The sequence below is a fragment of the Ciconia boyciana genome, chromosome 12 (assembly GCF_034638445.1).
Source record: "Ciconia boyciana chromosome 12, ASM3463844v1, whole genome shotgun sequence".
Taxonomy (NCBI): Eukaryota; Metazoa; Chordata; class Aves; order Ciconiiformes; family Ciconiidae; genus Ciconia; species Ciconia boyciana.
Window position 1 is genome coordinate 15,320,617 of NC_132945.1, and position 21,400 is coordinate 15,342,016.

At 41.1% G+C, this 21,400-nt stretch overlaps 2 protein-coding genes across 3 annotated transcripts in view; both read right to left on the reverse strand.

Moving 5' to 3' along the window:
* Window positions 1–246: 246 nt before the first annotated feature.
* On the reverse strand, window positions 247–17,176 carry IDS (iduronate 2-sulfatase). Of its 2 annotated transcripts, none has more exons than XM_072876566.1 (9): window positions 17,157–17,176; window positions 8,463–8,599; window positions 7,229–7,406; window positions 6,271–6,359; window positions 4,843–5,043; window positions 4,062–4,232; window positions 3,275–3,401; window positions 1,571–1,744; window positions 247–862 (listed from the first exon to the last, which is right to left on the reverse strand). In XM_072876566.1, the coding sequence occupies exons 1-9, from the start codon at window positions 17,158–17,160 to the stop codon at window positions 360–362; spliced, it is 1,584 nt and encodes a 527-aa protein (XP_072732667.1). In that variant the 5' UTR covers window positions 17,161–17,176; the 3' UTR covers window positions 247–359. The 2 variants fall into 2 exon arrangements, with proteins under 2 accessions (XP_072732667.1, XP_072732666.1); XM_072876565.1 differs by lacking the exon at window positions 17,157–17,176 and adding an exon at window positions 9,320–9,517 and having other exon boundaries at window positions 248–862.
* LOC140658330 (protein EOLA1-like) overlaps window positions 17,169–21,400 on the reverse strand; it is a 31,516-nt gene continuing 27,284 nt past the window's right edge. The window contains exon 4 of the mRNA XM_072876572.1: window positions 17,169–17,301. Within this exon, the coding sequence (XP_072732673.1) occupies window positions 17,184–17,301 (118 nt within the window). The 3' untranslated portion in view covers window positions 17,169–17,183. The remainder of the gene's footprint in view (window positions 17,302–21,400) is intronic.

Here is a 21,400-nt window from a genome sequence, read left to right on the forward strand (position 1 = left end):
CACAGAAATTTCTCTTTTTCCACCTTTCACACCAGCAGTTTCAGCACAGATAAGGAATTTGAATTCTTCATTCACTACAGAAGAGAAGACCACAGAGATGTTTCAAAGTATGGGCCTGCATACCCTGTGTGGCCTTTTCAGAAGTGCTGTGAGCTTGTGTTTGAAAACATGACTGCAGAAGCTCACCGACTACTTCAGTGTAACAAGGGCTGTAACAAGACAGAGGCAATAGCTAGTGTTATGATACAAACAGGATTTTAATTCAATCCAAGTGTTTTCTGTACAACAGAAAGGTTTTATACAAAAAAAAGGAAGTGTTACTTCAGTTGCAAGAACATGCACGAGGAAGTTTCTGAACCCTAGTGCTTCAGGAAGCCAAGAATTTTTTTGAAAAAACAACCATGTGAGGTATTGTTATAGATGTTATAATCCTGGTTTGGATCAGTCTCCACCATGTACAACTCTCCTGCATGGACATCCTCAAAGTTAGCACTGAAGTTGTTAGGATTAAACTGAACCCATACAGTATACCTGTAGTCAACTGTACGCATGGAATAGCCCATGATTCTGATGTCTTTCAGCTTCGGCTTGTCAGAGTTCCACTGAGGAGTGTCTGCAGGCCGGGGATATTGGCTGAAAGCAACTGGTTCTTCATTGAAACACCTGTAAGTGTCGTCACACCCATCCTTCTCTTCCTCCACCTTCTCTTCAGAGGCATTAAAATACCGGACAATGCTTGCCCCCTCAGTGCACAGTGCAACGTGAAATGAAGTCTCTGGGCACACAGGAGGAACTTGCAGGCCAGCAAGTTCAGCAAGCGTTGAAAACAGAGACACAAGCTCAACCACTTTTTTGCTTTGTCCTAGAAGAAAGATCAAAATACAAGTTATGGAACATGACTGTTTGACAGACACTGGTGGAACATTTTTAGAAACTTATTCTGATAATTAAGTCGGTGTTTTATTGAAAGTGCTTTGTACTGGATTTGTGGGGTAACAAAAATCAAGGCAATTACGGTGTGGCAGTTAGCTCTGAAGATGCTAGTCTATGCATTTATGAAGTATTTTTAACAAGAAAGTTTCTGCACTTATGTTTCTCAAATGTGCAGCCTTCAAGACAATAATATTCATTACTTTGAAAAAGAACTCTTCAGAAAGCCAAAGCAAATTCCAGTGTCAATAGTTTTAACATGAGAGTGCCTCTATCAAAACAGTTTCAATGCCATCATTTTAAGTACAGATGCTACACAGAGAATGTTTACTAATCACTGTTAGAAAGACAGCAGCCGCCACTACAAAAGGTAGGTCAAGTATCCTCTTAGGTGTCTACATCACACAAAAATAAATCACCTGCTGTGTTAACGCAGACATCTAGCTGTTTCCACTAAAGCAGATCTAACCAAAGTAAGAGTTTGTGTCCAAGGATTCCCTTCACCATCTTGTTCTCCATCAGTACAAGCAGCACAGTCAATGACACTGACTCAAGCTGCCTGCAGGCAAAGTATCATTACATCACCACCTCCCCTTTATATATATCCACTGCAAAGAAAAAATAAATGCTGGAAATTTACCTTGAGGTACCAAGCCTAAAATATGGCTAAAAGGATCAAGGTAGGGGAAGACCCTCTCTCCTTGACTAACAGAGGAAGTTGTCATTCCTGGTACATAAAACATCAGTGGCACACGGGTAGCAACATCAAAATTGCTGTACTTTGCCCATTCACCATGTTCTCCCAGGGACCATCCTAGATGACAAAGAATACAATTCAGAGCAGATACTGGGTTGTAATTTAGTAGTCATTTCTTTTTCACTATAAATTGACTCTGGCTGTTGAGGCCACTAGTCTGTTATCACGGTTATATTAAAAGGCAAGTAACAATCTGTATTTACATATTACAAGATTTTTCTCTAATGTGAAAGCTATTTCAACAGCCACCTAAATCTTGCAACTTGATACTCTTTTATTAAGGAAATAATTACACCTTCCCTTATTTCCCCTACTCTAGATTAGAATTAGGAAACCAGCATTAAAATAGCAGAAAAGAGGAACTGGGGTGTGTTACAGTGCCTGCAAGAGTCTCCAGATCAACTCCACAAAGCACTCATTTAAGTTTTGGGCAGCTGCCAGCTCTCCAATACTCCTGTTAACGCTGCAACTGAACATCCCTTGGAGCCAAGGCTGCTATCTATGCCAGACTGCCGTATCAGGATGTTACCCCTGAGGAAGCAATAGAGATCAAAACTCTTTAGCTCTCCTCTTCCTCTTGGAAGAGATGCCAACATGACTTCCTTCCAGGCAGATTTATTGCCAACTTCACTTTGGGGGAAGACAAAGGAGCTCTATGACAGCTACGTTAACACATGATCTTTTTGGATCACTTTGCTAGCCATGGGACTGGAAACACCAACTGTTGACAGTTAACCACAGCAAGGAAAAGAGGAATTCAGTTTACAACGGAAAGTCCAAGTCAAAGTGGCAAGCCAGAAGGAACATCTAGAGTCACTTTAGCACCAGAAGTACTAATCCCATTGCTCTACAACTCATAAGGGCTTGTTTATACACACACACTCACAGAAGTCAATGCAAATTAACTAAATACGTGACTTTAAATTGATTTAAGTTAAGCCATATCCTAACTGTTAAGTCAGCTAAGCCATCCCCCAATTAAAGGGATCATGAGGAGGGTATTTTAATGAGAATTAGAATATTGAAACAAACATTAAATGCTCGAGGTATTTGTCCCACAATTGAAATTCAGGTTTTTTACCAGCAGGATCCAGACTGTGCAACGCCTCAATTATGAGGGGGGAGCCATATTACTATCAGTTTAGATGCTCTGCAAGCAGCAATGACAAGTGCAAGAAAACACACTTCAGCAGTTAATGAGAAAGCCTGTCACCCACTGTACCAGATGGCTCTACAAATTGTAAGGGGGGAGGAGTGGTCGTTATCCTCTCACAGCACTGTTCCCAGCAAGTCACTCCTTGGACAGGAGGTGGGAATACACCAAGCTCAGGCCAGTGTCTTGAAAGACAGTCTCGTCACTCACTAGCAAACCCTCAACCTGATTAAAGAGAGGTGCCTGCAGGGGGACAGGACTGTACAGCCACAAAAGCCTGTGTCAGTCCATTTAATTAGAGACAGACTAGCCAAATATGCAAGGTATGGTAGCTCTCCCGTACATTATATAAACACACACTTGATTAGTATCCCAGCACTGAGTTGCACAGTTAAGTTATTAACAGTGAGCTGGAGAAAGATCTAAATGTTTACCATGATCAGCAGTAAAAACTACTATTGTGCTATTTGAGAGTCCTACATCATCCAAAGCATTCAAGAGCAGACCAACTTGCGTATCCAGGTAAGAAACTGCTGCATAATAGCTCTGACGAATCTGCCGCTGCAAGTTAAGAAAACAGGGGAGAGAGGAAAAAAGTTAGCTTTTCCCCAGACACACACACAGGAAAAGCAGTGGGTGGCTGTGTAAGTAAAGGATTTTACTTGCAAAGCTTTATTTCTTAAGTGTCTGAGGCCCGATTAATGTCCCAGAAAAGGTAAACAGGGAGGGGGCAGTTAGAAAATTTTATCTATCTCCTAGAAGTTCTTTCAAGCAAGATGTTGCAAACCAATCAGTTCTGCTTCTCTCAGGGTCCAGTCAGTGCAACCTTATTTTGGCATAACCACTGGACAGTCAAGGAAAACCTTGCAAAAGAAGATACACCGAGTGGTGGCTTGAAACAGATAAACAGATTCAGATAATGAAAACAAACACAACATTGGTAGCTGCTACATACATTCCCTTATATACAAACCAGGAGCACATACTACTATCACTATTCGACAGCCGACCTCTTCCTCCCTGCCCCCACTAGCCTGACTGCAGTTACAGTGAAGGTTTGTGTACAAAGCTAGAGGTGACAGTATGCAAGGCAGGGAATTCGTAGCATTTGCAAACTGTCAGTTGCTGAATACCAGGGAACATGTAAGAGCAGCCAACTGCTCCCTTGCATTTGAAGAAGTTAAGGCAGTTTGACTTCAGTGCACTGTATTGACAGCTTACCTGGAAGTCATCTGGAAGTGGTCCATAAGGGAAACTAACATTTAATGCTTCCACATCATCCCTCTGTCTGATATCCGTCCAGGGGTTGTACGCCACAGGAGGTAGTTTCTCAGGCACCCAGGGATCTGGGGCTAATGTGATGTTTTCCAAGGGGTACAACTTCAGAAATTCCTTTACAATACAAACACACAGAAAGACTGACCTCTAAGGTCTATTGTAAACTTTGTGTTGTAAAGCAGCAACCATATCCCCTTGCATGACCCTTTAATATTCTTACAGTTTACAATGCTTCACTCCCCCAGAGTGTAAAAGGTAACAATACTAGGCTAGTCAGCCCCAACCAATTCCTGAAAAATACTGAGTTAGTAAGTACCTAAAAACAGCCTCCTGTATCTCAAAGCAACACTGAAACAAAAGGTCCAACATCACTTCCTCTGAAATGAGTAGGAGTTTTGCCACCAACTCAAACAGGGAACGGAGTACAAGATCTTGTAAGGCCTCATTATGTCATACTCCATCAAGCTGAACACTATCTCCATGCAATAGCAGTCACTATTACGGCGGTAGAAGCCTGGCTTTTGGCTGAGTGGTCACAACTCATTCTCATTAAACATTCTGAAACGCAACACAGGCGACTGCTAAAGTTACACCAAATCAAGGTTGGTTTTCAGCTTGCCTTCCAGAAACAATAGCAATAAAGCATTTATTGCTGGAAACAGCTTTCAAAAGCAAAAGCAAAGCTTGTCTGAGTTCCTTTCCCTGCAGGCTCGAGTTTCCTCACCTGTGGGTACCTCAGTGGGATATGTGGTTTGTGGTAACCAACAGCCAGGAAGAATTTTTGCTTGTTGGTTTTCATAACATTCAGTAAGCGTATGGCCTCTTCAGTGCTCTGAATATCAGGCAAGGTGCCACTAGGCATTTCTTTCACATCCACTGGGCACACCAAGTTAGCATACAGTTTTCCATCTTTTCCCCTACAAGTCTTTAAAAAAAAAAAAAGAATTAGTTAAGTAACTTAACTTCTGTAAAAGCAAAGAAGAAATCCTCTGTTCTGTAACTTTCAAACCAATTTTCTTCTCAGTCCTTCTACCAATAAAAGACTGCAGATTGGATACAAAAAGGAATTTCACAATTTCTTTGAACACTAAAGGTGCCGAGTACATTAGCATACAGCTTCAGGAGTTGAAGAATGCAACTTCCATGTCTATGGAAAAGCAGAATCCTCTCTAAAGCTGCGCAGAAGATTAAATGTAGTCATATGGGAAAACACACAGTTTCCATGATGAATAGAATCTCTGACCTATTGGCAAGAAGGAAGAATTTGGTTACGCTTTATATGTGCGTTTTCACTCCTTCTGATCCCAAGAGCTCCTAGAACGCTGCCTGGAAGCTACTGACTTAGTTTGAGCAAATGCCAGCAGCGGCTGATGTATAATCAGTGAAGAAAGATAAATTAGACTAAGCAGTTGCCAGGAAAAGGTGGCCTCAGCAGGGTGTTTGGGAGAGTTGCTAAATGAACACAAAGAAAAGCATGTCATGGATGCAGATACTGTTGTTGTTAAAACCAGTCTTTTTCAGCAGTAAATGCAAGAACAAAGCATCACCAAGGCTGTCTGTAGCCTCATGGCTGGAGCTCCTAGCTTTGCAGTGCATAGACGCCCGCACATGATGCTATTGCAACGTTTGCATAAACGTAAAACAGATTCTTTTGGGCCACGCTTAAGAGTAACATACATTCTAGAGAACTGAATCGGACAATCAAGTTTCAGATTATTTAAAGACTATTTTAATTACGACCTCGACCTGCTCAGCCCTGAGCTCTTTATTGAATGAAGTTCACCAAGCAGAGCAAGATTAGTGTGGAAGTTGATGACTGCACTTTTCAGACAGAGGAATTCATGACCTAGACACAAATTAAGACCACTCTTTCTTGCAAGCACTTTTGTATCTCAGTAACTTCAGTTTCCAAACACTAATTTAGAAATACTTAAAATATCTGCAGGATGGGCACATGCATTAACATGACACACAACTGAAGAGACAGGCTTTCTTTTGGAAGGCTAAGAAACAGAATATCACACTGGACTAGTTGTTTCCCTGCACAAGGTTGCAGTCTCAAAAACTACAGAGTATAGCCTGTCCTTGACACAAATAACTTGGTTATATCCTGAAAACCCTTCTTTGTTAGGGTCCCACAAATCGCCCTTACCTTATCATTTTCATATTTTTCAGTTGAAGGATGAAAGGGTGGAATGGACCAACTGTATGGATAGTCATCACTGTAATTGGATGAAACCCCTGAAAAGGGTAAAGACATTAGAAATGCTCTAATAGTTCACTGAACCAGGAAGAGCTCAAACCCAAGTTTAACTTGTTTTCAGGGTTTTTTTTTTTAAATATGCTAAATGATCTGTGACAATTGAGAAAAAGAAAACCAAGAAATAAAAGTCAAAAAGTTTAAGACAGACATTTTTCCCTGAAATACACCTTTTACTGGTGAGGGAGACTCAAGCCTCTTGAAGAACCTTACTTGAGGGAACAGCAACAAAAACCCCACCAAAAAAACTCAGGATTAATAACAGTGTTCATGTATACCCTTAATTAGCTTTACTATCAACTGAAAGTTCATATATCCACACAAGTTTAGTTCTGGGGTAAAGAACTACCAAAAAGAGGGTCAGTATTACAGTATTTTTCAACTCAGTAGTGTTATTGCTTTTTAACTAGTTAACTAATTTCCTATTTAATTGGTAGTATTAGTCATACATTCTATATCTCCTGATCCAGACAGACAGCCTATTGTGACATATGAAACATGTATATGCAGAACTAAGATAATGAGGCTGTTCAGTAATTTCATCTTCAGCAGATACCTAACTTCCAGACATATTTTTAGGATGTTAGACATTTATTCCCACAATCCCTAGACAAGATATGAAACTATTCATTAGACAAGAGTCATCTAATATATTCATCTCGAATGCCTTAAGATTTAAAATTAAGATTTAAAGACAACCTACAATCATTGTACAATCTGGCTCATGATTATGATTTAGGTTGTCAATGTAGACAAGAATCACACAGTTGATACTTATATGTAAAGTCTGTTTGTCAGAATATACGCATTAAGCACGTTTATGTTAAGCAGATGACAATCCAAACCATACCAGGATGAAAAACTTTCCCCACAGACAGGGTCACGTAGCCATTCTCCTTGAAATACTGGGGCATCGTGGAATAGTTTCCTGCATGTACTCTCCAGTAGGAGTAGAAATCGTACAGCCGGGTAGTATCAGGTCTGCGTCCAGTAAGAAACGACACTCTACTGGGAGCACACACAGCTTGCTGAGGAGAGAGCCAGCCAAAAAGAGAATCAATTTGGAACAAAAAGCAAAACACACATACGAACTGACTTAGGTGTAGCTGGGCAAAACATCTGAAGGCTCAGGAACTGCAACAAGTGTTTCGTATCACTTCAAGGTGGAATGAACAGCATCCTTATTAAGAATATTAATTCCCGATTGCAAGCTTTTAGCAAGATATATGTTTACCTATCTATAATTTTTCCTCGAATAACCAAAGATTTTAGTGCTTAGGAACTGGTTATGCAGCAAGTAGCGCAAAAAAAAAAAAAGTCAGGTTGCCTTAAAGACAGTGCTTTTAAAATCTAGTAGCTCACACTCACACAGAATTAAGCAGAAGTGGCAGATGGACTGTGCTGACAAAAGCCCAAAGTCTAGTTGATCTGGACTGCCTTGAGAATAGTGAAAAGGATAAACATACAGAAGATCCAGCTTACAGTCCAAAGGCCTCACCAATTGTTTCAGATTAGCAAGAGCCAAGAATTATTGCTTTAAAGTCCTAATCCCCAGTCAGAGTTAGACTCAAACTTCTAATTTCTTAGCAGAGAGAAACTTGGGAATGTAGGCATCCTATGCAAAGTATTCAAGTAAAGAGCAATTTGTGAGATTTTGAGTCCTGTATTTAAAGAGTGATGCTTATCACACAAGCTGTCCCTTCATAAAAGTCTATAGAATAGATTTCCTCAAAAGAAAAAATTAAAAAGTAAAAAAATCATCTTTGTTTATAAACAGTAGAAAAGAAAGAATTCTGATTTAGTAAAGCAGCACTTTGCTGCTAACAGTGAAAATGTTTGAGTGACATTACGCTCCTCCAAGGGCTACACAAATATCCTCATTCAAATACCCTGTTTTCATTTTTCTCACCTTAGTACAGATCGGTTCATACAGTACAGTTCAGCCCAACCATTTATTTTCTACTGGAAATACTTAACGTTCCTAAGTACCTGCTTTTTCCAATGGTCTGCCTAACACCTACTGTGATAAAACCAGTAATTATTTTGCATAAAGAAAACATTTTTTATTAAGTTCTTTATCTCACCTGTGCATATGCATTGCTGAACAGAATACTTTGAGAAGCAAGTTGATCAATGTTTGGAGATTTCACCAGCTTATGTCCATAACAGCCCAAAACAGGACGCAGATCATCCACAACTATAAAAAGGACATTCATGCCATCTATGAAGAATCATAATTAGGAATATATTAACTTGAGCTCCAGTAAGCAGAGGCTACTTTATGCAGATTTCTTTATCAGTTTCTATCCTGAAGTATACTTAAGAAAATAAATAAATAAAATCCGCAAGAACATCTAATATCTTTGGAAGGAAATGTAAACGCTGGGATTAATTCCTTCAAGGTGTCGGAATTCTTATTTGGCCTAGAGAGAACTACAGTGGTTTTCACGGCCCTTCCTATGTCATTGCTTCCTCCCATGGTTCTTTCTTCAGCTGCGTTCAGACGGCTACAGAAAGGTGCTGTGAATGGAGAGGTATTTTATAGCTCTACCTCCTGCTGCATTCTACAGCCTACGAGCTTCGAGAGGGCTGTTAAGCCACAGGTCAACCTCGGACACTGTTACGCTATATAATCCTGCTCCAAACAGGTAACAAGAAAACACTTTTAAAACATTAATTACATGTATACTTTTAAAAACGCCCTCTCCAGGTGGCAAGCCGCATCACGGCTCAAGCGGCGTACGACCTGCTGAAGGCGTTTAGTCAGCAACCGGCCAAGCTGCAGACGGAGCCCTGCGAGAGCCGAACCGCGAAGCGCCCGGGACCCGCGGCCAGGGCCCGCCCGGCCGCTGCCCTTGCAAACCCGGGGCAGCTGCGGGGACGCCAGCGCCACGGCCCGGCCCTTCCCTCCCGCCGCCCAGGAGAACGAGCCCCGCCGCACCTCCGGGCCCCGCCGCCGCCCCGCGAGTGCGGAGCCGACGGGCCGCCGCCGCCTCCCGGGCGAAGGCGTCGCGGGGCAGCCCCAGCAGGCAGAGGCAGACGCGCAGGCAGAGCCAAGCGGCGGCGCGGCGGGGGGCGGCGGCCGCCATCTCCCAGCGAGGCCGCGGGGGCGGTGGGCCGGCTTCAGGCCCTCCCGAGGGCGGGGCCCACCCCGGGCCCGCCCGCGCCCCAGCCGCCGGCGCAGGCCCACTGCCAGGCCTTAACCCTCCCCGCTCCAGGCGGCGCCGCCGCCCGCAGGACGCCGTTCCCCGCGCGCCCACACGGTGGCGCCGTGGCGCCGCGCAGCAGCCGCGGCCGGGCGGCGGGGGCGGCGGAGGGCCCGGGCGGCGCGGGCCGAGCGCGGGAGGGCCGCGCCGCGGCAGGGGAGCGGCCGGGGGCAGCGGCGCAGGGCCCTCTTCCTTCCAGGAGCCCTGGGCGGTTACCGCAATAGCTCCCGGGGACAGGGAACACCGGGCGGCATTCCCACAGTCAGCTCCTTCTCCTGCAAAAGGCGCTGGGGAATGAGGAAATGAAGGTTTAGTACTTAGAGAAGCTGTCTCGGAGTCGTACTCTACTTTAATCCTACTTGCTAATCAGTTCTACAACCAGTTAGCGCTTACTTTTGTTCTTTAAGCGAACACTGTATTTCCAGAGTTTCCCCAAGATGGAGCAAGGCCAGGTGCGCGCCGGCCGTTAGTGGGAACGCCTGTTCTGTGGAGCGTGCACGTCTCCTGTCAGTGCTCCTGCCTGGGACTCGCCCTCTGCGAGATCTGGAGTCAGCTGGGTGGGCTCAGGTACTGGCCTGCGCCGAGGCTTTCTGCTCGGTGGCTGTCGGCCGGCAGGGCCTCGCTTTCAAGCCGATTGACCTTTTTTTTCCAACTTGACTGTTGTAGTGGTCTAGAGGGCCAGTAGAGGACAGAGAAGTTCTGATCACTTTTTTCACCAGTCCTTCAAAGACCAGTCTTGCCTTTAGCAGACAGAAAAGCTGCATATTGTCCCTTCCCCATAATATTAAAAACTTCAGGAAGAACTAGTTTTAGAAAAAGCTCTGAATTTTTAAATGGTTTCTATCTTTCATTGTAGAAGAGAGAATAGATTTATTGCCAGTATTCCTGTACAACATAAACTCACTACTAACTATACAGATGTTTCCCAATCTACAACTGCAAGGTTGCCGAAGATGAAGATGGTATAATAAGGCTGCCCACAACAGGATTATAAAAGAATTAAAAGACCGTAACTATGTAGTCTTAAACATTTAACAAGCAGGTGAAGGGATGACAAATATACCAATATTGAAAATATACAGCCAACTTTTCACTCACTCACATGTGAAAACTACTATGACCATGGTACCCGTGATGGTATGGGGATTTTTCTTTTTTAGCAAGTGTTAGGTTCTCCTCTGACTACAAATGGCAGATTAACAGTGAAATGTACTGGCAAATATCAATGTCTTTAGACTGTTAAAAAAAATAGGGGAAAAGCCTCAATTTACAGCAAAGCAATGCATCTTTAATAGAAACTATAATTTTATTCTTTCTGTGCTTCAGGACTGTATCGGTGGCTCTTTCTTATCAAAATTAAAATGTTGGCAGCATGAGTTCTGAGACAGAAATGCCTTAATTCATCACCTTTTTTATACTGAGGACTAGCATTTGGAAAGAAAATCGATAGCTTAGCGTGAAAAGTTCAGATAGCAGAGCCTGCCTCATCAGAGGCAGGCAGGTAGGTGGATTAGTCCTTCTGTGCTGCTGGAATTGTGCAAATTGTGGTATTTCTGCAACTCTGAAGCAGATAAGCACTAAGAGAAATCACCGTGAAAACAGTCCTACTGTCCAGACTTTCCTAGATGCTCCTCTTTTTTCCCCCACCTAGAAATCTTATTCAAAGGGAATATAAAGATTCTGAAGGCTTGTTTGGGATTTCTGCATACCCTGCTGCTTTCTCAGAGGCAGTAGATTTACCAGATGCAATTAATTCACAGCATGTCCAATACATAAATAGCAAAAAGCACGCACAAAACTTGATGCCTTCTCGAGATATTGGATATACTGTGCATGTGCACATCAACTGGAGAATACACTTGATAAACCAAGCTCTTCTTGGGTAGGTTGGATCTCCTGCACGCTTGCTGTGTTGGTGGCTCATACAGTATCTCCCATACATGCAGGCACATACACTTTCTCTAAACTATTACAGTGAAGTTCAGTTTTACGTGGATCTTACTCTTCCTTTCTACACAGACTGGAAATGCTTGAATCAAATCAAGAACCCTGTTACTACAAATTCAGTTACTACCGAGTACACGACATGCAACCAAATCATGAATATGAAAATTCAGTGTATTTGATGATTGCATATTTTGGAATTAATTTTGTGTATAAGCAGGTATATCTCACAGGTAGCAGCAACTCTCCTAGCATAGATCAGCTGCTGGAAAAGCATTGAACAGTGCATCCCCAAGTGACACTTCTCTTCATCTGGAGACTTTATATGGAAAAAGCCAAGGAATTATTTTGCTATTGCACATGCATTTAATTACCATAACGCTTGCCTCTCTCAAATGCAAATATGTTAAGTGGTACTTGATATGGATTTCCTGGTTTGCCTAACATGAGTATTTAGCAATCATCTCAAGTTCAGTCCACTACAAGAACAAATTACACAGAAAAATTCTTTTTCAAACAGCACACAAGTTCTGATGCTAAAAAGCAAATTGGGATGATGCCCTGTGAATGACTGCGGACACTGAAATCACAGCCCTAATAGTATGTCTTGACAAACTGGTCCCACAGCTCAGATGTCCATTCCACCCCGGATGTATGGGCATCTGAGCTGCCTGTCATTCAGCTCCTGAACTAAACCACTGCTGTATTGGGTGTGATGAGTCAGGAGTGTAATAGGAAAGATTAAACCTAAACCTTGCCTGAACTGGAGATACCTTGTACAACACTCCTCCTTAGTCACTCTGCTAGAAGTCCCAGAAGCCCTTATGAATGTCAGTCTCCTCCACCTACCACCACCACTGAATATCAAATCTGACAATGTGATAGCTTAGTAATAGGCTGAGGCACATACTGAAGCTTTAGGGGTCTACAGTAGTGCTTGCACAAGTGTTAGTAATGTAGATGAGGCCACCAACATAACAGCTAAATATCTTAAAATCAACTATTTTCTATGACAGACCCACATTAAGACATGGTAAAAATTCAGCACAGCAATTATTTTAGTGGGAAAAATCCTAGTAATGCAACTCCGTAAGAAATGGCTGTACTATCAGACCCACAGTAGATCTTATAAAGTAGCATTTTCATACCTGGGGATGCTTTCCAAGAAAGGTTCCACATGTACACTTCCTGTTTAAGGGAGGATTTCATCAGTTTTGTTTGGAAACTGTAATTCTTTAGTGTTCAAACTTCTTGAGCCAAAACCCAAGAAACTGATAGGTAACAGTCTCTCAAGTCAACATCTAAGGAATAGGTTATAAAGAAATTAATGCAAGTATCAGAGAAATAATTGCATTTTGCTTTACAAAGTATGTGATCAGCTTGGCTGTCTCTGCTGTTCCCCTCTGCTGCAAAATGGCTTTGATCCTTCTCTGTTGGATGGAGGACAACAACATGCCAAGGAATAGCTTCCAAGATGGGAATCAAAACTAACATCAAGATTTGCAGGTTTTCATGTTCTTCATTTCCTCTGACAAGGAAGATAAAGTGTGTTTTTGAGACTAAGTGAATATGGCCAGGCACTATAACATAACCCAGGTGTTGAGCTCTGCCTAGGAAGATGTCTTGGCTCTTCACATATGTAACCTGTCCTCGCACATGTCCCCTGTTGATTTTACCAGAAGCTGCATTTGGCTCAAAACAGTAACTGCAAATACCACGTTAGATTCATTAGCAACTCTAAGGAATTCTTCTGCGTCACTCAGTAATTCTAAGAAAACAGGTTTTCACAAACAAATGGCTGGGCACTGTGATCAGTTCATTCAAACTCTCAAAGAGCAATGCTGTTTTCAGTGAATCAATATAACTAATCACAAATCGATTATCATTTATTTCTCATGCATTATAGAAAGTATTGACTAACCACTACAGGAAGCTTCTGACTGGCAAATTTATTTATCACTAAACTGATTTTTTTCAAAAAAGCACTGTTTTCCTTTTTGTTCTATGGACTGTTGAAAGTCATTTCTGTACAAGTTCTTATGAAGAAAATGAGAGAGGCCTGTTAAAAATATTAACACCTGCATTAACATCTGTAGCCTTCTTTGGCACATACGGTGAGCAAGTGAAATACCTATAGCAAACATGGAGCTGCCTGAACCACTGAGACATAATGTTGCTAAATCTCTAAACAGCATTTTTATTTTTGAAAGATTCCACAGCTCTACTTTCAGAACCAAAGCAAACATACTTTTAAGTCATCTGTGAACATTAGCACTCAAGGATAAGCTAAAAGCATCGTATCAGAGGCATCTGCATAGAATTTCAGTTTGTTAACATTCTTACAATAAATGATAAGATACCATTGTAGTCTGTCCTTGCAGTCTAATCTGCAGAGCTATGCACTAGAAAATACATTGCAGGCCTTAGATAATACATTCCTAATCTGAAAATACTCATTATAAGCCTTCATTTCCTATACAGTCATTTCTCCATGGCTGAAGCGCGTCATGCAGATCTGCTCACGGGCAGCACGCTCTCTCTCCCCGCCAAGTCCTAGGTGAGCAGTCTCACACAATGAGTTTTCCTAAGCCCATGTAGTATCAGAGCTGTTTCTAAGACACTATTTAGACTGACTTCAGAGTACTGGGCAATAGGTGTGGCAGGTGCTGTTACCACCACCAAAAGCAATGAATCAAAGGCACACCTCAGTCACGGTTTCTCCCATTTCCTGTTTGGCCTATAAACATGGCAAATTAGATACTACCAGCTCCATCTCTGATGTGCTGGCCAGAGAAGCGATGGGTGGATTGAGGAACTGGAGTTCTTCCTGACCCTCCCTGCACCCATGTCAGGAAATGCGCCTACAATTCAGGTTATGCTCAAAGAAATCACGCTGTCCCAAGTGCTTAGTGAGGGCAGACAAGCACACTGCAGCGTAGCCCCTGAGAAATAACTTTCATGCACATAAGCATTGACACAGGCAATTCCTCCAGTTACATGGTGAGTACAACAAAGAGATAAGGCCTGCAAACAGGAAAGCCTGTGTAAACAAGATGCCATGTAATACTACTGAATTCTTTAATGTGGGTACCTGGCAAGGACTGGTCTATTATTTAAACATTTACAAACTCTGTTTTGTCTGCTATTCTGGATTAATAGTTGCTGCAGATTTTAGAGGGTATTTTGGATGGCATTCTCAGTCTAGTTACAAAATACAGTTGTTAAAAAAAAACCAAAAATAATCTGACCCCCATTTATTGTTAATCGTGAAATCTAACCAACCCTCTATTCCTCTTGTTACAACTGCCTTAGAGGGGAAGTGAATAAGCTCATCAGGACTCAGGTATTGCTAACAGGGAGGTCACCTTCTTCTGTTAAGCAACGCTCTATTTCAAACATTAAAACCTTGCAATTAGTAACTTGACAAGGACACCAAAGTACACGACTGCTTTGCTTTGACTAAAGTGATGTTTCCTGTAGTGTCATTCTACTTACAAAGCATGAAAGGAGCGATTCCTGCGAAGATGCGGATCCTGCCTCCCATATGCATGCAAACTGTGGGATGCAAAGCAAGTGTCATGAAGGGGGAAGCACAGGGGAGGATAACCAGGGATCTGTAATTAGGCAGAGCAAGGCAGAATTAAAAATTGCTCAAGGTTAGGATAAAGCCTTTTAGAAATTAGCAAGGACTTGCTACTCTTTAGGATTCTTCTAATGACACTTTTTGTCATGCTTGACTAAAACAGAACGGTGGTAAGACCAAGTTACATAGAACTAGCAATTGTAATTGTGAGTAACAATGTCTTTTGACAAGATCAAATTCTTCCTTCCTCTGCTATCTCCTTTCTTCACAGTTCACCTTAGGGAACAGATCTGTGAGGTAGAAGATTCAGAACTACAAAAAAAATTTTGCTCACAGCTGCTGTAGACATTTCTTGCACTGCTCTGAGTTTACTGTGTACACAGCAGGAGACTGGTTCTGTTACTGTGCCAGTAGCTTCCAAATTCTGATTTGCAAGACCATACAAGCTGCTCTACAGCTACCCATGAGTTAACACTGTTTCATGTGCTGAAAATGGCCTATACCTCCAGAAGCGTCCCGTGAACGTGCCAGATATGACTCCAGTACACAACAAGCTCCGCAGCAGGCTTTCTGGTCCACCAGAAGAAAAATTCTTGAGAACCACATTTCCACAACAGTCACTTTCCCAATTCAATATGTAACACATCAAGATAGGATCCACAATGTATTCAGAAACTGGCACTTCCCTGAGTATGACTGCAGGATGGAATAGCTTGTGTCTGGTTACTAAAATCATGATTCTACATTTCATTCTTTTGTTAGCATAAAAGGAGACAAAACTCAAAGATTATTTCTGTCTAATCTGCATTCTCAATCTCCTACCATAATAGCTGTCAGTGTACTGGATCCCAAAGGCCCTATGCTGAGTTTACTCAGCACTTTTAAGCATGATACTTCAATGAGGTAACTAGTCCTTTCTGGATACCATCATTTTCCCTTGAGTCACTGAGACTCGAAGGTGTTTTGCAGGTGTTTGATGAACAGCTCAAACTAGTATGCCCTTTCCAAACACTCTTTTTCCCATAATTTGTCAATAACATTCTATGGTCCAAAAGGTTCAGGTAAAAACCACAAAGGCACAAATAGGTCCTAGTATGTGTTTGTTCAAGTGAAATAATATCTCCGATCACTTTTTACATAAAGGACTTTCACATGTACCATGTTAAGTCATGAAATGAAACTCATGAGCCACCTTTGCTTTGAAATGCTCTAGCAGCAATAAGCTTTGGAGAACAGATTTGCTGGGGGGAGGTAGCCATAGTGATAGTGGGGAGCAGCAGGATATGAAAACTCCAAAATCCATCAGAAATTAACTGGAAAACCAGGGGAGTAAAATAAAGACAAAGCCCCTGCAGGTCTTAAAAGGTGAGACTGAACATAAATTGTAACTTTATAAGCATCAGCAACCAAAAATAAGTATTGATCTAGCTGTCAACTTTCATGAACATGATAATGCTACAAGCCTTCTTTTAAAAATAAATAAATAGAAACCACTTTGCACATGCTCAGCACAAACTCCAGCCTCAGCTGAGCAAAATTTTCTGCTGCTCCAGGCAATCACAAGGGAGGCACAGAACCAAGCTGCTAAGGAGCGAGCAGTTGTGATCTGGTTACTGCTTCTGCAGTGCTGCCTCATGGGCAATGCTCCTGTCTGCCTTTAGAAGCTAGCAGGCGAGGGAGTGTGGAGGCAACTGCGAGCTAAGCTTTCATGCTGTTTCAATACTTTGAGCAGAGAAGTGTTTGTTTCTTCACAAAGAAGATTTCATCCCTTTGATAAAAGGATGGAATTAAAGAACAGGGAGAAATGGGAGACAAACAGATTATGGCCCAAATTGTGGTCACTTATTTTGCCCATCTAGAACCTGATTTTCCAACCTTTTTGTTGTTACGTAACCCTATGATACAGGTTTGAATGAGCATAGCTCCTCATCATTACTACTGCAGGTGTGAGTGGCCTAGGTCCCAGGATCTCAAACACAGATGCCCAGTGGGTAAGGACTACAAAGTGGGGAAAAAAGGACCAGTGAAGCCTGGTTTGTACTCACCCATACACAGGGTAAGATTCAATTGCCTTAAAGGAGAACATTCTTTCTCTTCCTTGACTTCTTCACAGGACACCTTTCACCTTCAGCAACAAAAGTATACGCAAGGTGATGCTTCACTAGACAACCCCAACTTACTGCAGGAATCCTGTGGGGAAAAACAGCATGTGATCATGTCATTGAAGATTGCTTTGCAACAGCCTGGCTGTGTGAGAATACCAATGTTTTAAAATGTTTTCTTCTTGTAAGACATACGCATGTTCACTACAATACAAGTTAAAAACCAAATCCCTGGTAGACGTATGTAAAGCTGAAAGCCCAGGGAAGATAAATCACCTCATTCTGTCCTCTTACTTAGTCATCATTTGTGAGTTTGGACTTGGTAATCCAACACTCCTCTTTGGATCACTGAGCTGGAGCTTTCTGATTTTTCGCTTGCATTTAATTTGGACAGCTCCTAGATGATTCTGAAAGGTCATCTTGCTAGATCTCAGACCTGAAACCAAGGTAAAAAAAAAAGTGCTCATCTCTTTGATCTTGTTCACTTTCATTCCCTGTCTCCCATCCAATTTTGTTAACAATTGGTTTTTTGATTCATGGCTGAAACATCAGAGACTTAAGTGAGTTGTATTATTTTTAGATATCTTTGTGTGTCTTTTCAATGTGGTGAGATATAAGTAGGTCCTTGTCAAAGAATAAAATGCAGCAAGTAGCTGGTTAGTGTTTTATCTCTGTAAAAGCCATGTAAATTTGCCACAATCATATCGACATTTAACCTGATCCTTTTCCTTGAATACATTGCAGAAGGAGCTATGTTATATCCAATTACTGATAAGATGAAGCCTGATTTATCATTGTCTTGCATCACTGGCTAAAGTATATGTTGCACAGTGTTACTACATCAGGGTGCCAGTATTTTAACCCACGTGCTATATTGCTGCAAATTATTACACTGCTGCAAGGCATGCTGAATGGAACTCACCTCCTGTATAAAAAATCCAAAAACTGTTATTTGGTTCAGTGGCATTTAAGCATTTATCTTGTGCTATCTGGCTTGATTTCTGAAAGAAGCCAGAGGAGTCATGGACAGAAATCTCATTTGAAGTCAGTGTTATCCAGACACGCAGATCCTTGAGATTCTTGGAACACCTGACTGGTGTCAGTACTAAAATTCTTAATGTGAATAATGCTTTAGGTAAAATCACTAGGTGCCTTTACTTAAAAAAGGAGGAATGTAAATAGTTAGAAGCTTAGTGTTGCATGCAGAACTCCCATCAATTTCCCTAGGCATAATACGATAGGCACAATCAGTTCCTTTAACTCACAGACTCTGCCCCTCCTGGTGAAAGGTTCCGTTCCTAGTGCAATTTCCTTAGTTAAAATACAAATCTTTAATGACAACAAGAGCTCCTAATTTTCATAAGAGTTGACAAGTCAGTCTTCTCACATGAATTATCAGGTCAAGGTACAGCTCAAATTGCCTTCCCTTCATAACATGCAGGACTGATCAAGTAGAGGTGGAGTGGAAGTCAACAAAAATAGCAAATTTAGAGAAAACACAAGCAGAATTGCACTGCAATTTTTAAATTACTTAGAAACCTCATGTTAAACACCTCTATATTTTTCAATGATAAGAACACAAATATAGAATTAAATTACTTTGTGTTGGACTAAGGTGATGGTATTAGTCAACCATATAATCAATTTTATAGCAAAACAATGGGAATTTTATATCAAATATTCTACCTGTACAATCAGTCTTAGTTTACTGTATTAAAATTAAATGCAACATTTAAAGGTAAATCAAAGAGATGCTGTATTTCTATTATATAAACTACTTAATGCATTTTTTCCCAATTGTAAATTTATACAATTTCTTATTCAAAAATACTGCAGATTAAATGTTCTCTTTTCTATTTATATAAGGACTGCTGCAGATAAATTTTTTGGTAATAAGAAACATGAAAAATTTTAAAAATAGCAAAGAAATATGATGCTTTGCTATCTAAAAAAACTATTTGGTAAATTCTAGTCATAGAATAAACTACTGCAGGGCAGAAAAACTGCACTTTGGTTAGCTGTGTTTAGAATTTGGATGACTATTACTTTTGGCAATTAAACAAGAACAAAGTGTGAGCTGAAAGAAAATATGAAAATCAGCACTGTGCTAACTTGAACAGACAAAGTTCAATAGCGATTAAAAAAACCAAACCCTCCAAGGGATGTGACAGGAATATCAATGAAGAAGGCACATAGTGACGGTGTTTAAAAAAGCCATTAAAGGAAGCAAAAATCAAATCTCACTAGTTCCTGGATCTGTTTACTTTAATTAATTAAGAAAATGTTACTTAAAATACTTGATGAATATAGCACACTGGTCAAACTAAAGAAATCTAAACCTGGGCCAGGTTGACCTGTGTCCTCCAGTTAATAGAACACAGACCTGACTTTGACTTCATTTGAGTCGATAAGGATACCACCAGCACCACGGATTTTTCTAAGACCCATATTGGGCTCCCACTTCAGTCACCACAAAGCACAAAGCTACTGTGGGGGTAGTTTGTTGGTCACTATGTACTGAAATCTCCAATGCCGTAGAGACCTGACAAGTCAACTGGCACAGGAGCTATGCCAAAAGCTAGAAACACAAGAGAAAACCATGCTGCTTCAATGACAATTGAGATGTCACTGAAAGTATCCATAATTCTAAACACTCATGACACTGGCAAGATATATTTGCTGTGGCACCCACAGCACTGATTTGAGATGAGAGGAGGGCCTAGGAGGCTTGCAGGTTGTTCTTACTGTTTTAACGTTGATAGCATCTCTAACATCTCCCTGTGCACATGATAGCAAAAATCCAGTTTATTCAGTTTTCTGTTGGGCTGGAGGTCTCTTAAACAGGCTTTGTCTCTTGGAGCTAAATATCTCTCAGTTGGTGTCTTCCTGAAGAGGTCACTTCCTTCTTTTCTCAGAATCATATCTCCACTGAGAAATTTATGCAACTTCCTTAGTTATGGGTTCAGCTGGTCCAAGTAGCCTGATAGCACGATAGGGTTGAAAGTTAAACAACTGCAAATAAGTCATGTTTTGTGCTGGATACTATGCATGGCTTTTAAGAATAGAACATTATATTAATTTTGCCAGGACAATATGTATGATCTGATCCACCATCAAAGCCTAATGGAATTAAGAAGGCCTTGAAGGAAAGCATTGACTCTGATAAATAACCATTAATAGGAGATTGATAGGATTTATTTATAGAGCAATGATCCAGTGCTGCCTTTTCCAACTTTATTTCAACAGCTCCTAAACACAGTGGAAGGAGAAGGAGTGGCAGAAACCTCAGGCACAGAGCATCATAAAAAATGGATAACTTTGAAGCTGTGGTGAGGCAGGAAAAAGACAGACTGCATAAGAAAAGGGGCATGGAACATGACTTGTTTAAATGAGCTTCCTCTCAACAGGAAGACAAGTAATGAGTGAAACTAGCTGAACAGTTTAAGATGGAAAAGTATAATATCTATAATTAAAACAGATACATCTTTTGCAGGTGATGTCAAAACATTGTGTCAGGTCCTGCTTTGGCCAAATAGCTGCACAACAATGCATTTTCTAGCATCCCACTGGCAGAACAGCTTATGAAATTCATAGTGTTTTAGTAGTATAATTTGCTTCACATCACAATCCTAGTTGGCATTAATATAAACAGCAACTTGCTGAACTACTACAACTCTACAAATAGGTTTCAGGCTAGAGTATATTAATTTAGGGGCACAACATCCAATAGACAGATGCAAACAGAATGATTTAAAGCCTTTGCCCTTAAACTAACTTCCCAAATAGGACACAAAACAATATTCTTACAGAAATTATTGAAATCTTGATTGAAACTGAAGGCCCTAATTTCAAAACTAAGGAGCTGCACGTAATGCCAATGACAAGAACATCTGTGTAGATATTAGATCATTACTGTTTTTAACTGTGCAAAATTACAGGCTGGTCTAAAGATGTTATAATAGATTGAGCGATCCCTTCTTTGTCAATTACCAGTCAATCTCTGTTTATTCTGTGAACAAATATTAACAGTAAGGCCTACAGTAAAATCAACAGAAATTCAAATGAGGATTTTCAAAGCTGGAGATTTGTTTTTGTAGACAATTTGATGTTCCGTCATAGACCATGAAAGATGATCCTAGAAACAGTTCATGGCTATGCTGTCAGCCACATAACTCACTCATCACTGA